At 48.6% G+C, this 11,876-nt stretch overlaps 2 protein-coding genes across 2 annotated transcripts; both read right to left on the bottom strand.

The window, feature by feature from the left end:
- Nucleotides 1-6,197: 6,197 nt before the first annotated feature.
- Nucleotides 6,198-9,366, bottom strand: LOC124125434 (protein RNA-directed DNA methylation 3-like). Its single transcript, XM_048381505.1, has 2 exons — nt 9,292-9,366; nt 6,198-6,995 (listed from the first exon to the last, which is right to left on the bottom strand). Exons 1-2 carry the CDS (start codon nt 9,364-9,366, stop codon nt 6,198-6,200), a joined length of 873 nt encoding a protein of 290 aa, XP_048237462.1.
- Nucleotides 7,198-11,607, bottom strand: LOC124125436 (growth hormone secretagogue receptor type 1-like). The gene has a single exon (XM_046488747.2). It carries the CDS (start codon nt 11,583-11,585, stop codon nt 10,557-10,559), a length of 1,029 nt encoding a protein of 342 aa, XP_046344703.1. The 5' UTR covers nt 11,586-11,607; the 3' UTR covers nt 7,198-10,556.
- Nucleotides 11,608-11,876: the final 269 nt, after the last annotated feature.

Here is an 11,876-nt window from a genome sequence, read left to right on the forward strand (position 1 = left end):
ATGATGGGCCTATTATCTCCAGTGTTGGTTGTCACCGCCCCATCATCTCCAGTATAGGCTATGATGGGCCTATTATCTCCCGTGTAGGATGTCACCGTCCCATCATCTCCAGTGTAGGGTGTCACCGCCCCATCATCTCCAGTATAGGCTATGATGGGCCTATTATCTCCCGTGTAGGATGTCACCGTCCCATCATCTCCAGTGTAGGGTGTCACCGCCCCATCATCTCCAGTATAGGCTATGATGGGCCTATTATCTCCCGTGTAGGATGTCACCGTCCCATCATCTCCAGTGTAGGGTGTCACCGTCCCATCATCACCTGTGTAGGCTATGATGGGCCTATTATCTCCAGTGTAGGTTGTCACCGCCCCATCATCTCCAGTATAGGCTATGATGGGCCTATTATCTCCCGTGTAGGATGTCACCGTCCCATCATCTCCAGTGTAGGGTGTCACCGTCCCATCATCACCTGTGTAGGCTATGATGGGCCTATTATCTCCAGTGTTGGTTGTCACCGCCCCATCATCTCCAGTATAGGCTATGATGGGCCTATTATCTCCCGTGTAGGATGTCACCGTCCCATCATCTCCAGTGTAGGGTGTCACCGCCCCATCATCTCCAGTATAGGCTATGATGGGCCTATTATCTCCCGTGTAGGATGTCACCGTCCCATCATCTCCAGTGTAGGGTGTCACCGTCCCATCATCACCTGTGTAGGCTATGATGGGCCTATTATCTCCAGTGTAGGTTGTCACCGCCCCATCATCTCCAGTATAGGCTATGATGGGCCCATCATCTCCCGTGTAGGATGTCACCGTCCCATCATCTCCAGCGTAGGTTGTCACCGCCCCATCATCTCCAGTATAGGCTATGATGGGCCCATCATCTCCAGTGTAGGATGTCACCGTCCCATCATCTCCAGTGTAGGCTGTCACCGTCCCATCATCTCACGTGTAGGCTGTCACCGTCCCATCATCTCCAGTGTAGGCTGTCACCGTCCAATCATCTCCAGTGTTGTTTGTCACCGTCCCATCATCTCCTGTGTTGGGTGTCACCGACTCATCATCTCCCGTATAGGCTATGACGGGCCCATCATCTCCAGTGTAGATTGTCACCGTCACGTCATCTCCAGTGTAGGTTGTCACCGTCCAGTCATCTCCAGCGTAGGTTCTCACAGTCCCATCATCTCCTGTGTTGGGTGACACCGACTCATCATCTTCTGTATAGGCTATGATGGGCCTATTATCTCCACTGTAGGTTGTCACCGTCCCATCATCTCCAGCGTAGGTTCTCACGGTCCCATCATCTCCTGTGTTGGGTGACACCGACTCATCATCTTCTGTATAGGCTATGACGGGCCCATCATCTCCAGTGTAGGTTGTCACCGTCACGTCATCTCCTGTGTAGGTTGTCACCGTCCGGTCATCTCCAGTGTAGGGTGTCACCGTCCCTTCATCACCTGTGTAGGCTATGATGGGCCTATTATCTCCAGTGTTGGTTGTCACCGCCCCATCATCTCCAGTATAGGCTATGATGGGCCTATTATCTCCCGTGTAGGATGTCACCGTCCCATCATCTCCAGTGTAGGGTGTCACCGCCCCATCATCTCCAGTATAGGCTATGATGGGCCTATTATCTCCCGTGTAGGATGTCACCGTCCCATCATCTCCAGTGTAGGGTGTCACCGCCCCATCATCTCCAGTATAGGCTATGATGGGCCTATTATCTCCCGTGTAGGATGTCACCGTCCCATCATCTCCAGTGTAGGGTGTCACCGTCCCATCATCACCTGTGTAGGCTATGATGGGCCTATTATCTCCAGTGTAGGTTGTCACCGCCCCATCATCTCCAGTATAGGCTATGATGGGCCTATTATCTCCCGTGTAGGATGTCACCGTCCCATCATCTCCAGTGTAGGGTGTCACCGTCCCATCATCACCTGTGTAGGCTATGATGGGCCTATTATCTCCAGTGTTGGTTGTCACCGCCCCATCATCTCCAGTATAGGCTATGATGGGCCTATTATCTCCCGTGTAGGATGTCACCGTCCCATCATCTCCAGTGTAGGGTGTCACCGCCCCATCATCTCCAGTATAGGCTATGATGGGCCTATTATCTCCCGTGTAGGATGTCACCGTCCCATCATCTCCAGTGTAGGGTGTCACCGTCCCATCATCACCTGTGTAGGCTATGATGGGCCTATTATCTCCAGTGTAGGTTGTCACCGCCCCATCATCTCCAGTATAGGCTATGATGGGCCCATCATCTCCCGTGTAGGATGTCACCGTCCCATCATCTCCAGCGTAGGTTGTCACCGCCCCATCATCTCCAGTATAGGCTATGATGGGCCCATCATCTCCAGTGTAGGTTGTCACCGTCCCATCATCTCCTGTGTAGGTTATCTCCGTCCTGTCATCTCCTGTGTAGGTTATCTCCGTCCTGTCATCTCCTGTGTAGGTTGTCACCGTCCCATCATCTCCAGTGTAGGGTGTCACCGTCACGTCATCTCCTGTGTAGGTTGTCACCGTCCGGTCATCTCCAGTGTAGGGTGTCACCGTCCCATCATCTCCTGTGTAGGTTGTCACCGTCCGGTCATCTCCACTGTAGGGTGTCACCGTCACGTCATCTCCTGTGTAGGTTGTCACCGTCCGGTCATCTCCAGTGTAGGGTGTCACCGTCCCATCATCTCCTGTGTAGGTTGTCACCGTCCCATCATCTCGCGTGTAGGATGTCACCGTCCCATCATCTCCAGTGTAGGGTGTCACCGTCCCATCATCTCCTGTGTAGGTTGTCACCGTCCGGTCATCTCCCGTGTAGGATGTCACCGTCCCATCATCTCCAGTGTAGGGTGTCACCGTCCCTTCATCTCCAGTGTAGGGTGTCACCGTCCCATCATCACCTGTGTAGGGTGTCACCGTCCCATCATCTCCTGTGTAGGTTATCTCCGTCCTGTCATCTCCTGTGTAGGTTGTCACCGTCCGGTCATCTCCCGTGTAGGTTATCTCCGTCCCATCATCTCCAGTGTAGGGTGTCACCGTCCCATCATCACCTGTGTAGGGTGTCACCGTCCCATCATCTCCTGTGTAGGTTATCTCCGTCCTGTCATCTCCTGTGTAGGTTGTCACCGTCCGGTCATCTCCCGTGTAGGTTATCTCCGTCCTGTCCTCTCCTGTGTAGGTTGTCACCGTCCCTTCATCTCCAATGTAGGTTGTCACCGTCCCATCATCTCCAATGTAGGTTGTCACCGTCCCATCATCTCCAGTGTAGGGTGTCACCGTCCCATCATCTCCTGTGTAGGTTATCTCCGTCCTGTCCTCTCCTGTGTAGGTTGTCACCGTCCTGTCCTCTCCTGTGTAGGTTGTCACCGTCCGGTCATCTCCAGTGTAGGGTGTCACCGTCCCATCATCTCCTGTGTAGGTTATCTCCGTCCTGTCATCTCCTGTGTAGGTTGTCACCGTCCGGTCATCTCCCGTGTAGGATGTCACCGTCCCATCATCTCCAGCGTAGGTTGTCACCGTCCCATCATCTCCTGTGTAGGTTATCTCCGTCCTGTCATCTCCTGTGTAGGTTGTCACCGTCCGGTCATCTCCAGTGTTGGTTGTCACCGCCCCATCATCTCCAGTATAGGCTATGATGGGCCCATCATCTCCTGTGTAGGATGTCACCGTCCCATCATCTCCAGCGTAGGTTCTCACCGCCCCATCATCTCCCGTCTAGGCTGTCAACGTCCCCTCATCTCCTGTGTAGGCTATGACGGGCCAATCATCTCCCGTGTAGGCTATGACGGGCCAATCATCTCCCGTGTAGGCTATGACGGGCCAATCATCTCCCGTGTAGGCTATGAGGGGCCCATCATCTCCAGTGTAGGGTGTCACTGTCTCATCATCTCAAGTGTAGGTTGTCACCGTCCCATCATCTCCAGCGTAGGTTGTCAACGTCCCATCATCTCCAGTGAAGGTTGTCACCGTCCCATCATCTCCAGTGTAGCTTGTCACCGTCCCATCATCTCTGTAGGTTTTGTCCGTCCCATCATCTCCAGTGTAGGCTATGACGGGCCCATCATCTCCAGTGTAGGTTGTCACCGTCCCATCATCTCTGTAGGTTTTGTCCGTCCAATCATCTCCAATGTAGGCTATGACGGGCCCATCATCTCCAGTGTAGGTTGTCACCTTCCCTTCATCTCCAGTGTAGGTTATCACCGTCGCATCATCTCCTGTGTAGGCTATGACGGGTCCATCATCTCCAGTGTAGGTTGTCACCTTCCCTTCATCTCCAGTGTAGGTTATCACCGTCGCATCATCTCCTGTGTAGGCTATGACGGGTCCATCATCTCCTGTGTAGATTGTCACCGTCCCTTCATCTCCAGTGAAGGTTATCACCGTCGCATCATCTCCTGTGTAGGCTATGACGGGTCCATCATCTCCAGTGTAGGTTGTCACCGTCCCATCATCTCCAGTGCAGGCTGTCACCGTCCCATCATCTCCTGTGTAGGCTATGACGGGTCCATCATCTCCAGTGTAGGTTGTCACCGTCCCGTCATCTCCAGTGCAGGCTGTCACCGTCCCATCATCTCCTGTGTAGGCTATGACGGGCCCATCATCTCCAGTGTAGGTTGTCACCGCCCCATCTTGTCCAGTGTAGGTTGTCACCGTCCCATCATCTCCTGTACAGGCTGTCCCCATTCCATCATCTCCTGTGTAGATTGTCACCGTCCCGTCATCTCCAGTGTAGGTTGTCACCGTCCCATCATCTCCTGTGTAGGTTGTCACCGTGCCATCATCTCCTGTATTCGGTGTCACCGTCTCATCATCTCGCGTGTAGGCTTTGACGGGCGCATCATCTCCAATGTAGGTTGTCACCTTCCCTTCATCTCCAGTGTAGGTTATCACCGTCGCATCATCTCCAGTGTAGGTTGTCACCGTGCCATCATCTCCTGTATTCGGTGTCACCGTCTCATCATCTCGCGTGTAGGCTTTGACGGGCGCATCATCTCCAGTGTAGGTTGTCACCGTCCCATCATCTCCAGTGTAGGTTGTCACCGTCCCATCATCTCCAGTGTTGGTTGTCACCGTCCCATCATCTCCTGTGTTGGGTGTCACCGACTCATCATCTCCCGTATAGGCTATGACGGGCCCATCATCTCCTGTGTATGTTGTCACCGTCCAATCATCTCCAGTGTAGGTTGTCACCGTCCCATCATCTCCTGTATTCGGTGTCACCGTCTCATCATCTCGCGTGTAGGCTTTGACGGGCGCATCATCTCCAATGTAGGTTGTCACCTTCCCTTCATCTCCAGTGTAGGTTATCACCGTCGCATCATCTCCAGTGTAGGTTGTCACCGTGCCATCATCTCCTGTATTCGGTGTCACCGTCTCATCATCTCGCGTGTAGGCTTTGACGGGCGCATCATCTCCAATGTAGGTTGTCACCTTCCCTTCATCTCCAGTGTAGGTTATCACCGTCGCATCATCTCCAGTGTAGGTTGTCACCGTGCCATCATCTCCTGTATTCGGTGTCACCGTCTCATCATCTCGCGTGTAGGCTTTTACGGGCGTATCATCTCCAATGTAGGTTGTCACCGTCCCATCATCTCCAGTGTAGGCTGTCACCGTCCCTTCATCTCCAGTGTAGGCTGTCACCGTCCCATCATCTCCAGTGTTGGTTGTCACCGACTCATCATCTCCCGTATAGGCTATGACGGGCCCATCATCTCCTGTGTAGGTTGTCACCGTCCAATCATCTCCAGTGTAGGTTGTCACCGTCCCATCATCTCCTGTATTCGGTGTCACCGTCTCATCATCTCGCGTGTAGGCTATGACGGGCCCATCATCTCCTGTGTAGGTTGTCACCGTCCAATCATCTCCAATGTAGGTTGTCACCGTCCCATCATCTCCAGTGTAGGTTGTCACCGTCCCATCATCTCCAGTGTAGGCTATGGTGGGCTCATCATCTCCAGTGCAGATTGTCACCGTCCCATCTTCCCCAGTGTAGGTTGTCTCCGTTCCATCATCTCCAGTGTAGCGTGTCACCGTCCTTCCTTCTGCCGTGCAGGGTATCACCGTCCTTCCTTCTATCGTGTAGCGTGTCACCGACCTTCCTTCTACTGTGTAGAGTGCCACCGTCCTTCCTTCTGCCATGCAGGGTGTCACCATCCTTTCGTATGTTGTGTTAAGTGCTATCGTCCTTCCTTCTTTCATTTAGGGTATCACCGTCCTTCTTTCTGCCGTGTAGGGTGATACCGTCCTTCCTTCTGCCGTGTAGGGCGCTACCGTTCTTCCCTCTACAGTGTAGGGCATCACTGTCTTTCCTTCTGCCGTGTAGGGTGTCACCGTCCTTCCTTCTGCCGTGTAGCATGTCACCGTCCTTCCTTCTGTCGCGTGGGGCATCACCGTCCTTTCTTCCTCCGTGTAGGGTGATACCGTCCTTACTTCTCCCGTGTCGGGTATTACTTCCTTCCTTCTGTCGCGTGGGGTATCACCGTCCTTCCTTCTACCGTGCAGCGTGTCACCGTCCTTCCTTCTACCGTGTAGGGTATCAATGTCCTTCCTCCTGCCGTGTAGGGTGTCACCGTCCTTCCTTCTACCGTGCAGCGTGTCACCGTCCTCCCTTCTGCCATGCAGGGTATCACCGTCCTTCCTCCTGCCATGTAGGGTGTCACCGTCCTTCCTCCTGCCGTGTAGCGTGTCACCGTCCTTCCTTCTGCCATGCAGGGTTTCACCATCCTTCCTCCTGCCGTGTAGGGTGTCACCGTCCTTCCTTCTACCGTGCAGCGTGTCACCGTCCTTCCTTCTACCGTGTAGCGTGTCACCGTCCTCCCTTCTACCGTATAGAGTGTCACCGTCCTTCCTTCTACCGTGTAGCGTGTCACCGTCCTTCCTTCTGCCGTGTAGGGTGCTATCGTCCTTCGTTCTGCCGTGCAGGGTGTCACCATCATTTCTTCTGTCGTGTAGGGTGCTATCGTCCTTCGTTCTGCCGTGCAGGGTGCTTCCGTCCTTCTGTCGCGTAGCCTGTCAGCTTCCTTCTTTCTGCGTGGAAGGTGTCATCGTCCCTCCTTCTGCCGTGTAGCGTGTCTCCGTCATACCTTCAACCGTGTAGGGTGCCATCGTAGGATAGGATAAGACAATATAAAACTTTATTATCCCAAGGGAAATACATATTGCACACTTGATTATCACTAAAATATGACAAGAGAAAATATCACAGCGATAGTATACTTTAATATACGGAATAATTTGTACACAGCGAACTGTTAAAGATATTTAACAGATAACAATTTACAAGACTAATACTGGCGGATAGGAATTATTTCCGAGCCCTGTTTGTTTGCAGCATCAGCAAGCTCAGTCGGCAGTCAGAAGGTAGAAACTGGTGTCTTGAATGAAGTCAATGCCTATTGTCATTTAGTATTGTACGTGCAATTTAGACAATTTGCTGCTCATAAATATCGCCGATGTGTTTGAGATTTGGTACCTGAAAGTTTTCTTGCTGTATTTACAATTTTATGTATTTTAGATTATGTTTTCAACAGACAGGCAGCTGACATTCAGAACTAAAATGCTTTGAAAAAATGTTCCATAAAACAGAGATAATGTGTCATCAAGTTTACCATACCCAAGACGCCTTAAAAAAAGCAATCGCTTTTGACCCTTTTCGCACAAATGCTCCGTTATGAAATTCCATGTCAGTTCCAATAATGGTGCCAAGATAATTCACTCTTCAACCAAATCCATGTTTTCATTATCAATATAAAACAGACAGAATCTCGGTTGTCTTTATTCTAAAATCTATAATAATTTCCTTCGTCTGTCTAACAATTAGATCGTCACGATATAGCTGCAATACTGCCGATGTGACGTTAAATATTAACTCACTCACTCACTCTAACAATTAGAGCAAAACAGTGAAGAGGTTATCCCACCGCCCTGGCAGATCTGGGAGTTCGGTCAGTGGAATTGTTAGGCTTATGTTTTTCACCTCGTTCGTGATTACGAGGGAAGTAAATAATTGCACATAGCTGTGACAAACAATGTCATTAGTCCTGTCCCAACATGCCCGCATGCCCTGAAGGCAAAACACTCAGATTACCGACTGAATAACACCGAACAAACAGAATTGTTCCAGGTCAGTGCTACACTGAAACGAAACAGGCAATCAACTGTCGACGATATCATCGCAGCGTGAACACTAAATACCGACTCCAGCAATTAATGGCGCTACTCGCGCTGAAACCCATTTACGTTTTATATGCCTCGCACGTTGTACAAATTACAAATGCATCATGTTGATCCAAAGGTAGATTGTGGGCACCGTAATGGAAACCCTGACGTGATGGTATCACTGACAGTAAGTAGCCTACTATATTATGTGATCAACCATACTGATTAACCGTTGCGCTAGATATTTATGAAACAGTTTGTAGTAATTGGAATTTGATGTCATTATTCTACCGTTTGCACTAAAGCCCATTATTGTCCCCAAACCGATACCCTATAGATGTTGTATTACAAACACAACATAAATTTATTTTTGATTATGAGAAACATTTAATAGCCTATGCGTTGTACAAGAATATGAAACAAGAACAAAATCAATGTACCTCTATTAAGAAGAAGACGAAGTGTTTTATTTGTACAAAGGCCACTGGTGCACATACAATACATACATTGGAAATAGTGGGGTAAATGTCAGGTACCATTTTACATAGTGACTGGCCTTACATAATTCCGTCTTCTTTCATAGCTGCAATCTGTGTGTTTACATAGTTTTCCAAGTAAATATTTACATGGGGATGACAGGAGCATTGTAAATTCATACATATTTGTCTAAGTTGTCTAATATCATTTTAATGTTCACACTCAAAAGTAAAATTATATTCATTCTCTGAACATGTTGCACATACAGGGCGAAGTCGTAAACGTACATCCACTTAGCCCATCTACCTTCATTTACCTTAAGGTTATCATAACATTTCGGTATTTTATTTCAGCAAAAAGAGAAAGGTATTTGTTCAGGTTCCATATTTATCAAAACTTTTTTAAATTCATAGATACAATGTTTTGTCGCCAACAACTTCCTTGAGCCAACCTTCTCCAAATCCGTGAGAAAATAGTATGGAACGAATAGAAGAAACATAGTTATGATGGCCACACGTATCGTTATACATAAGCATATTATAACAATTTCCTATCTTCATCCATTTCGATCACCTTCAGTCAATACTTTATAGAAAGACACGTAGCACTTACACAGAGAGCGTGTGGACCGCGTTGCGGGAGATCCACATATACATACCATGTGTCGGGGTATATCAGGTTTCATGCGACCCGAGCTAGGTTTTATACCACGAGCCGATAGTCTTGCCGACATGTTTCAATCCGCCATTGTAAAATAATTAAACAAATTATGCATTGATAGAAAACACCTGTTCGATTGTGTTGAGGTTAACTTGTACTGTCACGTGACTTTAATTATCTCCTCCGGCTCGTGGTATAAAATCTGACGCGGGACGGATAAAACTACTTACAGCCCTCGTTATACTATTACAGTGAGTGAGTGAGTGAATTATTGTTTTACGCCGCTTTTAGCAATAACCACGAGGCTACCCGACCGCCTCCGTGATACTATTACAGCTTATTGTTGTTCAGAAAGGAGAACACACATGCGCTTGTCGTATTCCAAAACAATTTAATTAAGTTCACCTTTGCCTTCATAATTAGAATAGGTGAGAGCTTATTGGTCCTTACTAATCAGTGAATGAGGTGCCGTGACAATGACATCAAGGACGCTGTAAAGATGCACACGTACTACATCTACTATATCTTGCAATGAATATATTAATGGTTTGAATCAATAAAGATCAATGTCTTAATTGTTGTTCAGTTACTGAAGCAATGTTTTTAACTCGAGGGGCATCAGGGACGGACTTAGGTCACAGACCTAACGAAGGCCATTTATCGTTGACCAACAATCACATCTTCACAGATTCCCAACAGTAGCCAAAGCCAGGAATACACAGCATGCACCAGCCACTTGCTGGGTTGTAAATCCGTACATATAATGACGCTTGATACTCGTCCACACAGCGTCACGGCTGCGTGTGATGTTACCAACGTTAAAGACACTGGACTGCCACCAAAGTCTTCCAACTGACATCCCTACCGTAGGACTTCAATCTTTAGTGCGCACTGCAATCCCTACTGTAGGACTTCAATCTTTAGTGTGCACTGCAATCCCTACTGTAGGACTTCAATCTTTAGTGTGCACTGCAATCCCTACCGTAGGACTTCAATCTTTAGTGTGCACTGCAATCCCTACCGTAGGACTTCAATCTTTAGTGCGCACTGCAATCCCTACTGTATGACTTCAATCTTTAGTGCGCACTGCAATCCCTACTGTAGGACTTCAATCTTTGATGTCACACTCAGTGTCCCACTGCAATCCCTACTGTAGGACTTCAATCTTTAGTGCGCACTGCAATCCCTACTGTAGGACTTCAATCTTTGATGTCACACTCAGTGTCCCACTGCAATCGGTTAAATCCGTAAAGACTTTAATTCTTACTGTCGGACTGGGTGAAGGGAACTGCTCTTGGTTGTCATGGTGTAAATTGTGGGCCTGGGAACAAAGGCCTTCTTACAGAACATCCCCTTCAGCTCGTGTCGAAACCTGGAGCCCGTCACAGAGTACAGGATAAAATTTATGGAGTTATTACAGTATTGAAGCATGTTGACGAGCGACCACAAAAGACTTCTCGTAGCCTGTGTCTCGGGAGACAAACCTTCTGAGAATATGTTTGTGTAGATGGTGTACACACAGAAGGGTGTTGTGCAAATAACATACGTCGCACTAACGACAACTAGGGTCATCGTCATGGATGAAGTCTTGTTCCTCCTCGCCGTGGCGTTTCCACTGTAGCCTCTTACATTGCTGGCCTCCCTGTCGCTGCTGAAGACTGTCCTGATGATGCAGAAGTTGGAAATGATGAGGATGGTTGACGGAAGGAACGAATACACGCAGAAGTCCACCCACGGCCATATCGTCGTCTCGAAGTAGTAATAACCATCTGTAATGCCGTCACATGGAATTAGTAGCGTCTCGTTTCCTTCTTGGGTGTAGTAATCACCAATACCATACAAATAGTGGGCGTTCAGTAGCAGAAACAGGACTAGGATACCAGCAATGATAGCGTATGCTGCCTTCCTTGTACATTTCATCTTCACTGTATGCGGGAACATTACCGACAACACACGCTCCAATGTGACGGCCACAAGCAGCCACGCCGATGAGTGTACAACCACATACACAATCCAAGTGTGAATCTTGCATCCTGACTCGGTCATCCAGCGGACATCTAGGTCCAGAAGGTACAACAGCCACTGTCGCAACAATCCAGTGTACAACACGACGATGTCAACAACAGCCAGGACGCGCAGGTAGAGCGACGTCGTTGACAATTTCATAGACGTCTGAGACAACACGGCAATGGATAGAATGTTACCTGTTGTTCCAATAACAATGAGTATAGGGGGAATGTAGGTCCATATTGCCACACTGACATTGTACTGTGTGAAATCCTCCAACTCCATCACTCCGTCTGTCCGGGCTGTACTGTTATCCATCCTGGAAGGGCAATCCTTTGGTATGGCACAATCAGCAACAGGTGTTCGTTCGGCTATATGATACAGATGGTTCTCTTTGTATCACAACAATGAATACAAACTATTATTTAATTAAATTCAGCCGAATATAGTTTGCAACACGTATCTAGTGACAATCTACACAAGTAAGTACTTTTAACACATAATATTGTTGATCAAATAGATCCTGCACTCTGTCATTTTACCGCTAGAGAATGTTCCATGTGTACAGAACCCATT

The sequence above is a fragment of the Haliotis rufescens genome, unplaced genomic scaffold, assembly GCF_023055435.1.
Source record: "Haliotis rufescens isolate VD_foot unplaced genomic scaffold, xgHalRufe1.0.p SCAF_1, whole genome shotgun sequence".
Taxonomy (NCBI): Eukaryota; Metazoa; Mollusca; class Gastropoda; order Lepetellida; family Haliotidae; genus Haliotis; species Haliotis rufescens.